Source organism: Pelodiscus sinensis, chromosome 19, assembly GCF_049634645.1.
Source record: "Pelodiscus sinensis isolate JC-2024 chromosome 19, ASM4963464v1, whole genome shotgun sequence".
NCBI lineage: Eukaryota > Metazoa > Chordata > Testudines > Trionychidae > Pelodiscus > Pelodiscus sinensis.
Window position 1 is genome coordinate 25,691,380 of NC_134729.1, and position 17,662 is coordinate 25,709,041.

Below are 17,662 nucleotides of genomic sequence, written 5' to 3' on the forward strand. Positions count from 1 at the left end.
CAGGGGCCTGGCTGCCCTAGCTCCCCCGCTCGCAGCTGCTCTGCTCCTGCCCTTGGGGCAGGCAGGGGGCCGGAGGAGAGGAGCTTTTGCCTCCTTTGTGCCCCCCATTTCCCGCCGCCGATGGTCGCCATAGTGACGTGCGGTTCCAACACAGCCCGGATGGGAGCAGCGCTGCAGAAGCTCCCCCCGCACCGGGGAGGCCACCGGCCCGTGGGGGCTGCTGGGAGGTCATTTCCCTCCTGTCTGCCCCCAGAGCAGCGTTCAGGGTTTCCCTGGCCTCCCCCAGCGGCCACAGCCCCAGGGCCTCTCCTCTGAACAAGGACCCGCTCCATCCCGGGGCGCAGTTCTCACGGCACGCTTCCCAGGGCTCGGGCGCCTCTCCAGCTGAGCGTAGGCCCTGGAGAGCAGCCGCCCGGAGCAGTGCACAGTGAGTGCCCTTCACGCTGCCCTGGCAGGACCCCGGCGGGGGAAGGGCTCAGGCTGCACGGCCTCGCCGCCCCAGCCTTGCCTGACAAACAAGAAGCCAACCAGCGGCTTTGGGAAGGAAGAGGCCTGAGTAGCCACTCACCTGCCTGGCCCACCTGCCTCGTACCACAGCGATGGCTTCTGGACAGGGTGGCTACCAGCATGGGCGGGGTCCAAGCCATTGGCCCCCAGCCTCCCAATGGCCCTTTTCATCCAGCCGCGAGGGGAAGAGCCTGCCCGTGGAGGGCCCAGGGGCTCCTCCGTAGGGCTGTGCAGCCTCCCCACCAGGCCCCTCGCGCCCCTTCCAGGGCATGCAGCCACAGCCGGAGTGAGATCGGTCTCCCCGCTGACCCTCCGGGCCCTTCAGCCTTCCAAATGTGCAGTCCAAACCCTGCCCGGAGCAGCCCGGAGCTTGCCTGGCCGCTTGGGGACCCTTCTCGTGGGCGCCGGCCACGTGCCTGCAGGGTGAGGTGACACCTCCACGGCAGGGCCCTCGTGAGCGTCCGGCTGACTCCTGCTCTCCTGGCGCCTCAGCGTCTCTGCTCAGAGGGCTCCCTCCTGCTGCCTCAGAGCTCCGTGACTGAGCCTCGCTTCTCTGCCCTTCGGAGCGCGGCTAGCCCCCCGAGACGGGGGCGTTCACCGACAGCAGGAGGCGTCTGCCGGCCCCTCAGCGCAGCTCGGAGGGGGTTGGTGAGGAGAGACACAGAGCTGCTTCCCAGGAGAGGCGCTGGGACTTCCTAAAGCACTCGCACTGGAAGGGCCCTTGAGAGGCATCAGGTCCCGTCCCTGCCCCACGGCAGGACCAAGCGCCGTCCAGATCCCCCGACTGTCTGTCTAACCGCCCGTCAGTATCTCCAGCGGGGGAGACCCCCCCCCCCCAGTGCTTCCCCACCCGGGCGCATGGGAAGTTCTTCCTCATGAGCAACCTGGCCCCGGCGCCTCGCCTTACCGTCACACTTGTGGCTGGTCTCACTCTGCCTGTGCCCCGCGGGACACTTGCACTCGTAGGAGCCCACGGTGTTGATGCAGTTCCCACCCTGGCAGAGGCCGGGGATGGCCTGGCATTCGTCCACGTCTGCAGGGAGGACAAGGGGTCAGGCAGCGAGCAAGGAGGCCGCATGGCCCAGGAGCCAGGAGCCAAAGGGGGCAGGGAGAACAGGAGCATGTTCGCTTCCTCTCCTAGGCTGCAAGGGGGCACTGGGCTCCCGAGGGGCTACGCTCTGCCCCCCTGCACCGTGGTTCCAAGCCTCTCCTGCCTGGGGATCCTTGTGATCATTACCAGCAGTGCCAAGGAGCCCGTCATGCAGCATCGGGCTACTCGTAGCCCAGTTTGGCAAGTTCACAGGGCCGGTGCAGGCATCTGCCCCCCAGCGCAGGGAACGGGCCACGCTCCCCATGGGGGTTCCATTTAGAGCTGGTTGAAATGTGGGCTTGTGAGAATTTCAACTTTTTGATTTTGGCTTAGTTCTGGATCAGAGCAGCGCACAGTCAACCTGTGGAACTCCTTGCCAGAGGATGTGGTCAAGACCAGGGTCCAAAAAAGAGCTAGATACACTAGACAGGGATCACTAGACAATTCCCGGTTCTGTTCACTCCCTCTGGGGTGCCCGGCAGGGCCAGTGCCGGCCGACAGGACGCTGGGCTGGATGGGCCGTGGTCTGACCCAGCCTGGCTGCTTGGATGTACTTAGAGCAGCATCCGGGGCTCCGGCCCTGCCCCCGGCTCCTTTCCAGGAGGCGTTTCCAGCCCGGGCCTGGCGGGAGCCCGTCCGCGCCGTTCCCGGCACTCACCTTGGCAGGCCCCGGTGCGCACGTTGGGGATGAAGCCCCGGCGGCAGGGGTGGGGCTGGGCCGGGCACATCTCACAGGGGTGGCCCCAGGCCCGGCCAATGGTGGCGCAGCACATGGTCTTGGTGCAGACGATGCCGCTGAGCTGGCCCTGGCACATCTGGTTGTTGACTTGGCTGAAGCAGGGGCCGGTGCGATAGTCTGAGGAGGAGCCAAAGGCCGGGAGGTTAGAAGGAGACCCAGGCCTGGTGCCCCCGCAAACAGGGCCTGCTCTCCCGGGCTCCAGGCAGCACCACCCACAGCTCGGCCCTGACCCCGTCACAGGCCCGAGGGCTCCGACTGGACCGGGGCCTCGGCCGCCATTTCTAACGCCTCCCCCCTGGAGCGGCCTAGCTCAGCGCGGCTGCGAGGTCTGCTCTCTGCCAAAGGCCTGCCGGGGAGGGGAGGGCAACAGAGGCAGAGCCCCGGGGCCCAGCGATTCGCCTGGGACTCCTGGCCGGGCCCTTGGACTTGCCGCCAGAGGGGGACGGCACCGAAGGACTGGCAGGAGGAGGCCCGGCGTGGCCTGGGAAGCACCTCGGGCTGGCTGCTTCCTACTCCACCCTTCGGCCGACGCCTCCCCAGAGTATTACTGGGGACTGAGCACACGCCCCAGGCGCTCGGGGCTGGCTGGCCCAGGCTCTCGCCCTGCTAATCAGCCAGGTTCCCTGCCTCTCCTGCGATGCACGGCCCCGGGGCTCTGCAGGGGGAGGGGACGGATGCTCTGGACACTGCATTTCCCTTGAGCACTTTCCAGGAGGGTTTGCGCTTCCAAGTCCCTGCCTGCTGCCTCGGCTTCCCCAGAGCAGCCGAGCTCCCCCGCGGCCTGTCCCCTTGGCTAGTGACAGGTGTTTGCAGCCCCAGCACGTGGGGTGTCAAGAATCGCTGCTCAGGAGTGAGCTCCTGGCTCGCACAGGAAATCGGCTCCAGACTCCCCGGAAGCCGAGAAATGACAGAGCCTCCCGTGCCAGGTGCTGTGCCCAGAGCCTCCTGGCCAGCAGCGCACAAGGAGAGCCGGCCGCAGGGTTCATGCTCCTGGGTAACTGCCCAAGGGCCCAAGGCCATTTAGTGGCTCTTCACCACGTCGACGCTACAGCAACAGCAGGGCCATTCCCCTGCGCCCAGCCAAGTGGGGGGGCTGCTGCTCCCCCGAGCCCTGGGCGGGGATCTTAGCACAACCGGGCTCCAGCAAGAAACTCCCTTCTAAAGCACGAAGGGCCTTTCGCTCCAGCGGGGAGCCACGCTCCATGCAAATGTTCCAGCCCTTCCTGCAAAGACCTCTCGAGCCAGAGGGAAAACTCCCGCATTAAACCTCTGACGGAGCCCAGGGCACAGCAGCCAATGCAGCCGACCCCCCCCCTCACACACACCATCCCCCTGCAGTAGCTGGCCAGGGTGGCCCTGAGGCCAGGGAGCACCAAGGAAGCAATCCCGGGGCAGCGACAGCCCCAGAGGCCACTCTGGATCTGGAGGTGGTGGGGGCTCGGGCCGGAGCAGCAGCCTCAGGGGCAGCTGGAGACAGAGCAGCCTCCAGGGCCCCCCACGGGATGGACGGGTGGAGCCTCACCCCGGGTTGGGTTTCACAAGCGCGGGAATGTGGCTGCTCCCGCAAACCTTGCAGGGCCAGATCCGAGACCCCTGGGCCACGATGCAGCCCCGCGAGCGGCTGGGGAACGATTTGCGTCTGCTTGGGAGCGTTCTGGTAATGGCTGCGACAGGACTTGTGAAACCCACTGTTTGAGTTTACTGTGAACCAAAGAGGGGAAACCGAGGCAGGGTGTCCCAAAGCCACGCCTGACCACCTGGGACATGTGGGGGCCGCCAAGGCTGTGGCGGATGCAACAACATTTCATGTATTTGAGAACTGGATCTCGGATGATGCAGAACACCTCATAAATGCGGCTCCTTTCGCCTGCTTTCCCGATGGCCCTAACTGTGCCTGATGCGTGCACCCAGGTCTGCAGCGTCGGGGGCCAGCCTGCAGGCAAAGGGCTCTGCAGGGCAGTGTCTGGCCACAGGCAGCCTGCAGGCAAAGGGCTCTGCAGGGCAGTGTCTGGCCACAGGCAGCCTGCAGAGGCAGGCTCGCACAAGGCGCGGAGCTGTGTCTCTGAGGCTATGTCTAGACTGCAGGCGTCTTTCGGAAGAAGCTTCTCTGAGGCTATGTCTAGACTGCAGGCGTCTTTCGGAAGAAGCTTTTTTCGGAAGAGATCTTCCAAAAAGACGTTTTCCGACAGAGCGCGTCCACGCTGCCAAAGCGCATGGAAAAAGCGATCTGCTTTTCGGCAGAGAGCGTCCAGACTGAATGGAGGCTCTCGCATGGGCGCTGTGACTGCTATGGGCGAGGGGACCACCAGGGCACCTGTGCTTTGTCCTCTTCCCTCTTCTTCCGAAGGAATTCCCCCTTCCCCGTCCACACACGCCTATCTGTGGAAGAACTCTTTCGCAAAAATGCTCCTTCCTGGTAGAGTGAGGATCACCAATGCTGGAAACCACCCCCACCCCTCCGTTCTTTCGATTTTCTTGCAGAAGACCGTAATTACAGTGTGGACGTTCCTTGAGTTTTGTCGGCGTGTGGACATACCCTGAGGAGCAGCCGGTTTTCTCTCTCTGGTTTTGAGTACTGTGCATTCTCGGTCAGAGCGACCGACTCCCACCTCTCCCTGTGCATGCCGGGAGCCCCACTGCCGCTGGAAAAGGCTCCGGAGTCACGTACTAAGTTGGAGCCTATAACTACACAAGAGGCAACCCAGGCACCACAACTACGTCTGCAGCGCAAAGTGAGGGAAAAGTCAAACCAAGCCGCGGACTGTGCCGCTGAGAGGGCCCTGGAGGAATTCCTTGCCGGCAGACATGGGGCCATTAAAACGGGAAAAGGAAACACTTTCACATACATGGACAAAAATAGAGTTTCATATTTAGACTTGGTTCTGGGCGGGAAAGCAGCCAAAGCAAGCTGGGTCTTGCGGTCTGGAGCCCAGCGTGTGCTGGCAACGTGCCAGGTCCCATCTGGCGCTCATTTTAATGGGTCAAATGATTAAATCTTCAATGAGACACTAATCAAACCTCTAGGCACTTCCGAGAGGCTGGGGCCCCGGGAGTCTCTGCGGGTCCCTGCCCTCCACATGCGCTGGCCTCGGATAATTCGTCCTCTGCCACATTCTTCGGCGGAGCCAAGCGGAGCTTCGTTCCTCCATCGCTCCGCACCCTCCCTGGACCGTCTCCCATCGCTCCCAAGAGAGCCACGTGGGGGAACTGCCTGAGCAAGGGGCTGAGCCCCCCGCACCCAAAGGGCTCCCCCAGGACTGGCAGCTTCCCCAGCGCCATGCCAGGGAGAGGGAGTTCAGCCCCAAGCCCGACTTGCGCAGGGCAGAGACTGCGACCAGCTGGGCCTATGGCTGGAACTCCGGGTGCAGCTGTAGATCCCGTCGCAACCCAGGGCTGCCAAGAGCATCAGTGCCACTGCCAGGCAGGCCTGATCTGCCCTCTCTCGTGCCACCTTGCTCCGGCCACCCAACTGCTCCTCTCTTGCCTCTGGGCCTCACTCGCCCTGCCCCCGCCCAGCTGCGTTCACGCCACTTGGGGCAGCTCAGAAGATGGAGGGGCAGGAAAGGGCCTTGCCCGGTTGGCTGGCGGGCCTAGGGAGAGCAGAGATTGCCCCGGTGCTGGAGAGCCGCAGACACCGCTCCAGGCCACGCGGCTCTCGCTGTGCCCGCTCTGTCCAGTCTGGAAGCAGCTGTGTCCCTGTGCCATGGCCTTCCCTCGGCGGCTGTCTGCTCTGCCGGTTCCTTCCAGCCTGGCCGGGCCACACAGGCACCAAGACTCCAGGGGCCCCGGCTGCTGCATTAGGCACCTCCCACAGCCTGTGGCGACACCCCACTTCGTGCAGCCCTGGGCCACAGCCGGAGGGGCCCATCCCCCTTACACCGGCAGCTCCCCATGCCCTGGGCGCTCCTGCCGGGGGCTTGCCTTGACCCCTCCCACTCATGCTGGAGAGTAGGGCTGGGGCAAGCCCCCACCGCCTGACCCTGCTCCCTGACAGGAGCGCCAGGCAGGCGAATTGGCTCAGAGCAGAGGGGCCCCCCTGGTCAATCTGCCAATGGGCCACCACAACCTGTCACGGAGAACTGTGTCTGACCCCAGTCCATGGCCAATGAGGATGGTGGCAAACCAGGCTGCTGCCAGATTCCTACCAACCCTTCCCCTAGAGCTAGTCAGCTACGGGGCTGCTGGCAAGGCCATTGCCTGACCATGGCAGCCCATGCCTCAGTTTACCCAATGGTGAGCGTGGCTGCCAAGTTGGATGACGTTCCCCATGTGGAAAGCCCTCCCCGTGGAGGACACGTTTTTGCAGAAAAGCTGGTTACTGACCTGAGCCGGAACAGCTGTTCCTGGAGATGGGCTGTGTGTGCCCGTCGGCTCCCGGTGCCCACAGCACATGGCCTGTGGAAACGTTTCCTCCCAGTGGTACCCAGTGGGTGGCTTGAGCGCCCCCTGCTGACAGGGATAACGGGCAGAGCTGCCCTTCGCCCCCTCCCCGTCCCTTCCTGCTGCCACTCCCGTGAGGAAGGGGAGGGGGTGGGCTGGAGAACGGGCGCCTGCCCAGGTGCCACTTTAGAGGAGGGAGAAAAGAGGCGGCCGTCTGCATCAAGCCTTCGCTGGCCCTCCAGGCTGCACCGCCGGCAGCTAGCGCTCTCTGGCCCGGCATCTCCTGTGGTCGAGGAGGACCGTGGATGCTCCTGGACCACAGAGCCCGGGAGCCTAAGACAGAAGGGCCAGGTGGGGCCGGGGGCAGTGCAGAGTTGGGGCCAGAGCCCCACAACAGCCCCTGGAGCGCGGGACCTGGGCTGGAGCCCTGTGGCAAACGGGGCAGAGGCCAGAGTCTCCTGGCAGCCCCCTAAAGCACGGAGCCAGGGACGGAGCCCCACGGCAGCCCCCAGGAGGGTGGGGCTGGGGCTGGGCAAGCAAGGCAGGGGGCCTACTGGGCTTGGGGCCTGTGACCGCGGACCCCCCCTTGTTCGGGGCCAGTCAGGCCCGACATCATCGGCTTGTTCACGGCAGCTCCGTGGGGGCGGGGCCGGGAGAAGGAACCTGGAGAGGATCCCGCCGAGCCAAGGGATCAGCTCCCGTCGGACCCCGAGGATCCAGCCACTCGCCTTCCCGCGTCCTGATCCACGTTCAGCTCACGGCGAGGGGGCGCCAAGGAAACGGCCGCGTCTGGAGACCAAGGGGCAGAATCTCTTCTCCTGGCGGGAGTCTCGCGCCGCGGCCAGGCTGCGGGCGGGCTGCTTGGTGCTTCGGTGTGATCTGCAACCCCTGCAGGGCCCATAATGGGCATGGAGATAGGGCAGGGCCCCCTGTCTTGATCCCATTGCAGAGTCGGAGGATCACGGAGACCCGCGGGCCCTGCTCTGGGATCCGTAATGTCTGATGAGCAGGATTCCCATTCGGTGCCGGGAATGATGCCGAAAGGCCGGCGAGGCACCAACTTAGCCTGCTCCCCCTGGCGGTACGGAGGAGCTGCCTCTCCTGGCGCTGGCGCCCTGGGACCGGAGGTTGCGTCCCCGGCGTAGGCACCTTGGCACCGCCCACACCTCCGGCCTGGCGATGGGGTTTTGTGGTGGTGTCCAAGAAGCAGCCGGTGGCTTGTGGCACTGAAGCCAGCTGTGCTGAATTAGGCCCCGGTTTACGTTTCCGCTGCCCTCTCCTCCACCTCTTGGCCCTCTTGCCGGGCTTGCAAGGCGGAGACCTGCGGGGAGCCTGGCATTGCCCCTTCGGTGCGGGCTGGCTCTCCGCCCTTCTCACGCCAGCCAGCCCTGAGGGTGGCCCGAGGCCCCTCCACAGCAGGGATTTCAGCCTCCTTTGCCCGAGGCTCGAACTCGCCACAGGCCTGGCATCGGGCCTTCCTGTCTGCCTCCCCCATGGGCTTCCGAGTGCTCGGGCTGGGGGAGAAACCTGCGGACCAGGGCCCCGCTCAGTCCCACAATTAGAAAGAAACCTCAAATGGGGCGAACGAGCCCCAGCGCCCGCTGGGCAGCCACGCGCTGGCACATCAGCCCCAGCAGTGGGACGCGCCCAGGCCACCGCCCAAAAGAGACTCCGCTTCCCTGCCCGTGCAAATGCTGCTTTCGCGCAGGCTCCATGCTGCGCTGCCCCTTAGAAACGCCGCCCCAGCGCCTCAAAGGGGCAGCGCGTCAGGAGCCCGGCATCAGCTGGGCCCTCCAGCTGACCCCCGGCAGGGAAGGGAAAGACGAGTCGACTGTCCGATAAGCAAATGCTTTTCAGACAGTCAGTCCACCAGTGGACTAGTCCATTCCCCTCCACCTTTGCTGCCTCTATCAGGCCGCAAAGGGGGGGGAGGGGCACTTCAAAGGGGCAGACCTGCACAGCATTTCAAAGGGCAGCCGTGGAGCCCAGGGTCAGCTGGGGACTCCCCAGCTGACCCCAGGCTCCACTGCTGCCCCTCTAAAACACTGCCTCTGGCGTTTCAAAGGGGCAGCTGCCCTGGAGCCCGGGGTCAGCCGGGGACTGCACAGCTTGTTCTGGGATCCCTGTGGCAGCGGAGCCCGGGGTCAGCTGGGGAGTCCCCAACTCATCGCAGGTTCTGGGGAAATGCCACGCAGAGCCCAGGATCAGGGAGTCCCCAGCTGACCCCTGGCTCCACGGCTGCCCCTCTAAAACACTGCCTCTGGCGTTTCAAAGGGGCAGCTGCCCTGGAGCCCGGGGTCAGCCGGGGACTGCACAGCTTGTTCTGGGATCCCTGTGGCAGCGGAGCCTGGGGTCAGCTGGGGAGTCCCCAACTCATCGCAGGTTCTGGGGAAATGCCACGCAGAGCCCAGGATCAGGGAGTCCCCAGCTGACCCTGGGCTCCAGGGCTTCCCCTTTGAAATGCCAATACGCCCAGCCGCCAACACGCCCAACAGCCAACGCCCATCCGCCAACTCAGGCAGGGGGAAGTGAGGCAAGTTGGCCTAAGTCACCGGACTTGCTGGAACGTGCCTGCAGATAATAGAACTCTATTGACATGTGATCCCACGGGAAGCCCCCTCCTATCTGTCTCTGGTGGGCTGGCATGGTGACCTCACTCCGGGGGAGAGGGTGTCAAAATCCCACAGGGTCTTGGCCGTGGCCGCCTGTCGAACAGAACACCGTCTCCACCTGGCCATTTTCCTCCCACAGGCAGACACCGCCCCGTTCCGTCTGCACAGTGCAAACGCCGCACTCGCCGTTCTGAGAAATTGCTCCATTGGGACATGCCAGATAGAGGTTGTAAAACGTTTCCTGTCCTAGATTTACGGTTTCCTGGCAAATCCTTGGGCCGGTGAAAGCGGAGCTGGACAGCCCAGATACATGGGCAGGGCACACGGCCAGTTACTATAAACAGCAGGTCAAAAGGAGGAAGTTTGTTTAGAGCAGGCGGTGGGTGTCAGGACTCCTGGGTCCTTTCCTGCTGATCCTCAGGGATGGTCTGGATGGTGCCTGGTCCTGCCGCGAGGGCCGGGGACAGGACTCACGAGGTCCCTTCCAGTGCTCAGACTCTAAGATTCTATGACTTGCTGTGTGATCTTGAGCAGGTCATTTCACCAATCTGTGCCTCAGTTTCCCTGCCTTTAAAATGCAAATACTCCCCTTCGGAAAGGCCATGAGCGCCCCCGCCACAAGGCTCTAGAAGCTGTAAGTGCTGTTATTAGTGAGAGGAGACCAGCCCCGGCCTCTGCACAGCGCAAGCCTCTGGAAAGGTTCGCCCAGGCTCCTGGAGGAACTGTGAAGCCGCCTCCGCAGCCCGAGCGTGCTCCGAGCTGGATGGAAGGCAAGGAGATGGCAACACAGAGCGGGGGCAGAGACTCAGCCAGAGTCTCCAGAGAGCAGGTCTCCAGTCCTGACTCCCGCTTGGCCAGCAAAACCGGGAAGATTCCCCCCTGGGGTACATCCTGGCCAAGGCCAGCAGGGTCCTGGAGCCTTGGCAGGAGACTCCCAGTGAAAGGGATTTTACACGTGCAGCCACGGAACCCCGGTGACAATGATCACGCTCAGCCAATCAGGTGCGCGCAGCCAGTCCCTGCCTGGCCTTGCGCCCTCCAGCGCACAGCTCCTCGCACACCTAGGCCCAGGCCCCTTCCTGCTACGGAGCTCACCCCGCAGGGTGGCAACTGGCAGCAGCTCTGTCCCAAACAGCGGCCGATTAGCCAGGCCCGGGAGGGGGATCCGCATACTGCTCTGCCCTCCAGCGCTCCAGCCGAGAAGTGGGGTGGGGCACAGGGCCTGCCCCGCCCCATGTGGCTGGCACTCACCAGCAGAAGTGTAAGGAGGGGGAGGGACTGAGGGTGGAAGGGACGGGGCAGGTCCCCCCGCTTGCTTTGGCCAAAGAGCCTCACAAAACCCTAGTTCACCCCCATTCCCAGGCAGCAGTGCCCAAGGGTGGGAGGGAACTGGGGACAGGGACAAGCAATAAAACGCCCCTCCCCCCCCCCCCGCGCCCCACACGCCTTTGCCTTCCTCTGTGGGTGCAGCCTGTCTGAGCCGACCCCGGTCAGCTGGCGAACCTCCATGCACAATTCATCTCCTTGCCTTCCATCCGGCTCGGAGCACGTCACCTCGTCACAGGAAGGTTCTCGTGTTCGTCTGGATCACGCAGCCTGGCGTTGGAGCCGTTACTCACTGACACCTGTGCCCCGGTCGCTCTCGGGAGCTCTGTGCCTTGGCAAGTTCATTACCAACCCGCGGGGCTTCCCAGACTCGTGCCGTGCACAACACGCCAATGCTGCTCCTGTGGCAGCTCTGAGTCACGCTCCTTCCAGCTCTTCGTGGAGGGCTCATTCTCGACAAGACTGAAGTGTCAAAAAGAAACCTTTCTGGAGTTATCCAAGCCCAAGACAAGCAGCTGCACATCTGTTGGCCAGCAAACCCCACGGGCTCAGATGTGAGTCACTGAATCCTAGAACTGGACGGGCACGTCTAGACTGCGGCGCTATTTCAGGATACCGGAAGTCTCCCGAAATAGCAACGCCGCGTCTTTAAATGCGCCTGCTCTTTCCCAAAGCAGCAGGTGCGCTATTCCGGCGCCCCTGTAACCCTCACTCCACGAGGGTTCAGGGGTTTGTTGGAACAGGGCCTTATTTTGAGATCTGGGGCTGTCTACATAGCACCACATTTCAAAATACCTTCTTTTGGAATAAGCTATGCAATGTGCGAAGCTTATTCCGAGGGAAGGGTGCTGTCTAGACGCACCCGAAGGGACCTCGAGAGGCATCAAGTCCAGTCCCCTGCCCTCATGGCAGCACCAAGCACCACCTAGATCCTCCCTGCGAGGTGTGTGTCCATCCTGCTCTGAAATGTCTCCAGTCACGGAGATTCACAACCGCCCCAGGCAATTTATTCCAGTGTTTAGCCACCCTGAGAGGTGGGAAGTTTTTCCTCGTGTCCAGCCCACTGTGGCAGGGCTGGCAGCGCCGCTAGGCACCATTGGCCTCCCTCGGTTCGGCAAAGTCTCTGTGTTGGCACCGGCCAGGTCCCGAGGGTGCCGGGCTAGAGAGGGTCAGCCTGGAGCTCTGGTCTCCAGGACGTGGGAGCGGTTTGACGGGGGGACAGGCCCTGCCCACACTCAGCTGACGTGATGATTCGTCCTGCCAGCAGGGTCTGCGCTGAGCAAGGACGAGGTTTCGCATCGGCTCCTCTTCCGTGCCATGGCCACACTGGGCCTCGCACCGGGGCCCCCCCAAGCTGCAGCCACGCGGGCCCAGCACCAGCTGGCGCTGCAGTGACCAGCCACCTGCACGTCAGGGATGTTAAATGTCGGTTAATGGAATAGTCGAGTAACCTCATCAATTCTTATTGGCCAATCGATTTGTCTATAGTCCCGGGGCGGGGCCGGCAGCCAGTGCGCCCCAGCCTCGCTCCTGAGGAGCTCCATGCCACTCCACGCTGCTCCCTCTGTATCAGAGGCAGCAGCACAGGGGGCCAGGCGGGAGCTGGTCCATGAGGGGAGCCAGTTTAAAAACCGGCCCCCTTGTGGTCCGGCTGCCTGTCGCCCAGTGTTGCTGCCTCTGATAAAGAGGGGGTAGTGTGGGGCGGCAGCATCCCCTGTCTGGGGGGGGTCTGAGCTCCTGGGCCCGGCGTGAGCTGGTGCCTGCCCCCCAACTCCTAATACACTTTACATGCAGAGCTGCAGCGGGGGCAGGTCCAGGAGCCGGTACGAGTCGGGACTGAGCCAGGCTGCTGGCCAGCCTGCTAACGAATGTACTGGCGGGGGTGTGGGGGGGAGTGCACGTTGTCTGTAGCATTAACCTACAAGCTTTTGTGTATTGGTTACTGGGATAACGGACTCCACTATTACATCCCTACTGCCCGTGCCATCCCGGGGGGACCCAAGCTGTTCTGGGAGCCAAGGGAGAGGGGAAGAGGAAGACGAGTGGCCACCTGGCAGCCGTAGCCCTAGGGCTGGGCAATATGGCCCACGGGCCGGATCCTTCCCGCCAAGCCACTGGATCCAGCCCTCGGACTCACAGGGGAGCCTCAGGCAGGCTCCTTGCTTGCTCCATCCCCGCATGCGGCTGGTAGGTACTGATTGTCTTTGAACAGCTGAGAACCCAGGGGAGAGGGAGGGAGGGGCTTCGGGAGCTGCCCCCTCCCCAGCACAATCCCATTGGCTGGTTTCTGGCCAATGGGAGCTGCCTATTTAAAGAACAGGCAGTGCACAAGGCACCCCTCCCGCTTCCCCTCAGGCTCATAGCTATTCACAGACCCAGCTATTGACACTGGGGCGGGGCAGGCAGGGAGCCTGCCTGAGAAAGCTGCTGGGCTGCCGGCCAGGAGTTGCCCAGGTAAGTCTCCCGGCCAGAACCTGCATCTGGCATCCCAGCCCCCACTGTCCCTCAACCCTCTGCCCCCTCTCCTGCTCCCTACTCCCCATAACCCAAGCCCTCTGCCTCCTTCCTGCACTCATATCCCCTCCCAGACCCTGCACCCCAGTCTCCTGCCCTAGGTCACAACCACCTCTCTCACCCAAACTCCCTCCTGCACCCCACTCTCTTATCCCAAACTCCCTTCTGCACCTGACATCCCGTCCCAGAGCCTGCACCCCTTCCATTGATATCATGGAAGAGTACAGCCCTTGGCCACTTTCCACATTCTTGGGAGTGCCACCCCAGCAAAATTATTGTCCCCCCCCACCCTTGGGGAAGCTGCACCTCCAGGAAGTCAAGCAGCAAGGTGAAGAGACATCAGCCCCCCCACCAGCCATGCCACAGAAGGTCATTCTGGATCCACAGACATTCTTCGGGGTGAACCTGGTACTGGGGACGGGTCCTCTCAGTCAGCCCCACGCCTAGAAATCTGCAATTCCCGGCTCTCCCCGATGGGCGACTAGGGTTGGTGTGGCTTGGGCTGACCAGAAATCCCCCGCTGATTCCCCAGTGGAGAGCTGAGAGGGCCATGCCTCCCCCGCCCCCCCCCCCGGTGACTGGCCCTTAACACACACTCCATGAGAGACCAGATTCCTGCTCCATGAGGAAAGCGCCAGCGCAGTGCATGCCAGCAGCCCCGACGCAGCCTCACACCTCCTGGGATTGCTGCAGGAACCTCTCAAAAAAGTGCAACTTCTACCAGGCCAGAGCAAAGCCGGGGAGAACCTGTGTTTGCCTTGGCGGGGAGAGCCTGTGTGTACACAGCTGGAGCGCTTGTTTTGTCTCCTCATGCAGGGGTGGGCCAAGGCACTTCTCCAAAGGCTCTGCACAAATGCGCTCTGTGTTTAAGGAATGTGGTCCATTACAATATCCATAGAACAAATCCCACACACACACAAATCCCCCCCCCCCCCCCCCCCACACACACACACAACATGAAGGCAACTGGAGTTTACAGTCTTCCCTGGCACTGGCATACCCAGAAATTGCTTTCTTTACACGTCTGCCAGATTCCTCCCGGAACACAACCCTTCCTCTTCTACACACGCAAACCTGCGTAACCCGCTCCCTGCTCAGCCAGCAGGGGAAACCGGCCCCCTCTGCACTCCGGGCCCAGTCTGAGCCCCCCGCCACACAGGAAGATCCCACGTAAGTCACTTCTGGGTTACTGGGAGCAGAAAACTTTCAGGGTGTTGCATAAGGACTGTCTGTCGTCACTGCTCCTTCCTACATACTGTGTGTACGTGCGCGTGTGTGTCTGAGCCTTACCAATCTTTGCTTCTGTAACAAAGCACGAGGGAGAGGAACCGAGGCTGCTAAAGAGCTTTCACTTCTTTGCCACCAGTAAAAGCGAGGCACAAACCACGCAGGCCTTTGACGGGGCACTTGCCCCGCAGTGTTCAGCAGATGCTTTTGTAGACCCCAGAACACCGCCCGGCTATTGGGAGTGCTGTGTATTTTGCCTGGCTGCGGTTCAAGCAGGACTGCCTGCCTGCCTGGGCTCCCGGAAACCAACTGTTATTCCGCTCTCACCCTCTCCATCAGACTGCCAAGAATTCAGGACTTGGAAAAAGCCACTAGAGACAGGCACCAGCCAATCCAGGAGCAGGGGACGAGACGTGCACTCCCAGTCTCAAGGCAAGTTGGCTGGGAGGGGGGAAAGTTTCCAGAGGTCTTTGATGTGAATCCTTTGAGTTTGTACATCTGCTCTGGGGCGTGTTTCGGTTTCACTTTAGCTGTGTGCAGCACTAGCCCTCGCCAGGCACCCCTCGGCAGACAGCATCCGGGGGCGCGCCTCCAAGCCAAGGGGAAAGGAGGAAATTCCAGCCCTCCTAGCAGAGCCTCACTCATTCCAGCTGTGCTCAGACACAAAGCCTGTCTCGCTGGGGAAGCTAACGCAAAGCAGCAGCCGCCACTGACCTCAACGCGCTGCCCAGACCTGCCGCGGCTGAGGCACTGGCCCAGGGTTTCGTTGTCTCCCACAATAGTCGAGAGACAATTTTACACGGGAACCTTTTTCAACAGGAAATTGCCCCAAATTAACTAACATTGCAGAAAACTTTCCTTTGGATCAAACGTTTCTAGTTCTTAGCAGAAAAGACGTAAATTGTAAACCCAGGGGTGTTTCCACAGCTTCATGTTACAGTGGGTTGAACGAGTCTTTCCTGGTCTATTGGCATCATACACGGCAGCCATGCTGCCCAGGGCAAACTGGGTAACTGGTTTGCCCCTCTGTGGACAAACGGATGCCTGGAGATCCCATCCATTTAGCTGACACCAGGACTCTGTGAGACTCCAACGACCCACGCGTGGCGATGTCCCCTCGTCCTGTCTCAGCTGCACGCCTGCTTTCTGTTCGCTTCGGATGAGGAATAATATTCCACGGAGTCTTACCTACGCGGGTAGCCACCGTGTTTGAGAATGAAATAGTTTCAGGCAGTTCTGCAACTCTCTTCAGCCTGGGCTAGGGCTGACTCTCCAGAACACAATGCTGAATCTGGCTCGGGGCTTACATGGATCCTCCTAGTAGCTTCAGAAAAAAACCTGGTTGTGTGAACCAGCCGCGTGGTCAGCAAATGTGCAGGATCCATCACGTAAAAACCCGCTCTTAGGAAGAAAGGCCCGTCCTGCGGCAGAACTGAAAATTGCCCCTATGAAGCAACTCTTGAGATGAAACGAGAAGTAACCTTTTCTTGTTTAGGCTGAGAGCCCAGGTTCTGATCAGACAATAAGTGTTCTGAACATCTGCCCCTTATTCTCCTTTGTGTTAGCCTGTCAGCAGCCAACCACTTCAATATGGGAATGAAGAAACATCTTGCATTCCTAAGCCTTGTCTGCACTGGCATGTGTTGTTGCCAAAATCTGCCTTTTGGTGACAAAAGAGTGAAAGCGCTTACACTATGATGCAACTTTTGTCAGCGGAAAAACACCCAGTTTTGGTAACAAACAAAAAAAAGACTTTTTGCCTTTTCCCCTCCCTTTGGGTATGTCTAGACTGTGGCACTATTTCAGGGTACCAGAAGCAACCCGAAATAGCAGTGCCTCGTCTTTGAATGTGCCCGCTATTTCCCAAAATAGCAGGTGCACTATTCCAGCGTCCCTGTAACCCTCATTCCACGAGGGTCAAGGGATTTGTCAGAATAGGGCCTTATTTTGAAAATGTACGCTGTCTACACAGCGCCAAATTTCAAAATAAGCTCTTTCGACCTAGACTCGGAATAAGCAACACAATTTATGTAGTGCAAATTGCGTAGCGTATTCCAACAGGAGGGTGATGTCTAGATGTACCCTCAATTGTCGAGAAAGAGCCAGTGTGGACTCTGCTGTTTGTTTTGTCAAGAGAACTGACTCCGTCAGTAACCCACAATGGCTGCCCTGATGGCTGTTCTCAGTGTTTTGTGATCTCTGTTGCCTTGCAGGCATGCGCCCAACCCCTTTCAAAGTTCTGGGAAATATCTGACAGCTGAGTGAGCTGCTTCCTTTTAGAGAACAAAAAAAGAGCAAATCACTGGAGTGCTCCAGGAAGAATTGATATTTCTATATTCACTGACAGGTAAGCTTATAAAGAAATAGTGAACAGCTACCTACTATCCACGCATGCACTGAATAAAGCAAGAGTCCTATGGAAAAAAAGAGTATGTGATCACATCATCAAAGACTCTGTCATAATGCATGCACGCCCAGGGGCCAAATTAGCTCTGCATGGGCAAACCTGGCATTTCCTTTTTAAAATTAAATTAATTGAGATGGCCTATCTCCTAGAACTGGAAGGGACCTTAAACAATCATTGAGTCCAGCCCCCTGCCTTCCCAGAAGGACCAAGTACCATTCTGTGATGAATTTTTGCCCCAAATCCCTAAATGGCCTCTGCAAGGATTGAACTCACAACCCTGGGTTTAGCAGGCCAATGCTCAAATCACTGAGCTATCCCTCCCCCCTATGAGTTTTGAGGGCTTGAATTTGCAACCTTTATGATCTTTTTTGTAGTAACATTTGTGAGAGTAATATAGCAAACTGCTTCTTACCCCTCTCACACTGGGGCCCAGTGAACCCGTAGACACAAGCACAGCGGTTTGGTCCAATGCACCGACCTCCGTTCTGGCAGCCATTTTCACAGACAGCTATTCACAAAAAGAAAGATACACTAGATGGTCATCAACCAGACGGCACCAGGAAGTTCTACCCCATGGACACCTGCAGAATTTGGAGCATCCCATTTTATGTGCTATACTATTTGTAATTCAGGGGACTTCTCCATGTACCAATCCCAAAGTGAAAGGTATGGTATGTTTTTTTCAGCAAGGCAACTTTGTTTTTTCCTGCTTATAAAGAAATCCTATATAAGTGGTCTGGAAACCAATAGGTCTGTGAGCAGAGAGGTTTTGCTGGGGGCGAGAATCTTGGGTAACACACTTAGCTCTGTGATCCAATACTGAAGAAGTATAAAATTAAAAACTGTGAAAAGGGAAAACT

At 60.3% G+C, this 17,662-nt stretch overlaps 1 protein-coding gene across 1 annotated transcript in view; it reads right to left on the reverse strand.

Moving 5' to 3' along the window:
• Positions 1 to 17,662, reverse strand: part of FBN3 (fibrillin 3) — a 169,618-nt gene that overhangs the window by 104,591 nt on the left and 47,365 nt on the right. The window contains exons 6-8 of the mRNA XM_075903143.1: positions 17,215 to 17,310; positions 2,256 to 2,453; positions 1,415 to 1,540 (exon numbers count right to left, since the gene is read on the reverse strand). Coding sequence (XP_075759258.1) covers positions 1,415 to 1,540; positions 2,256 to 2,453; positions 17,215 to 17,310 — 420 coding nt within the window. The remainder of the gene's footprint in view (positions 1 to 1,414; positions 1,541 to 2,255; positions 2,454 to 17,214; positions 17,311 to 17,662) is intronic.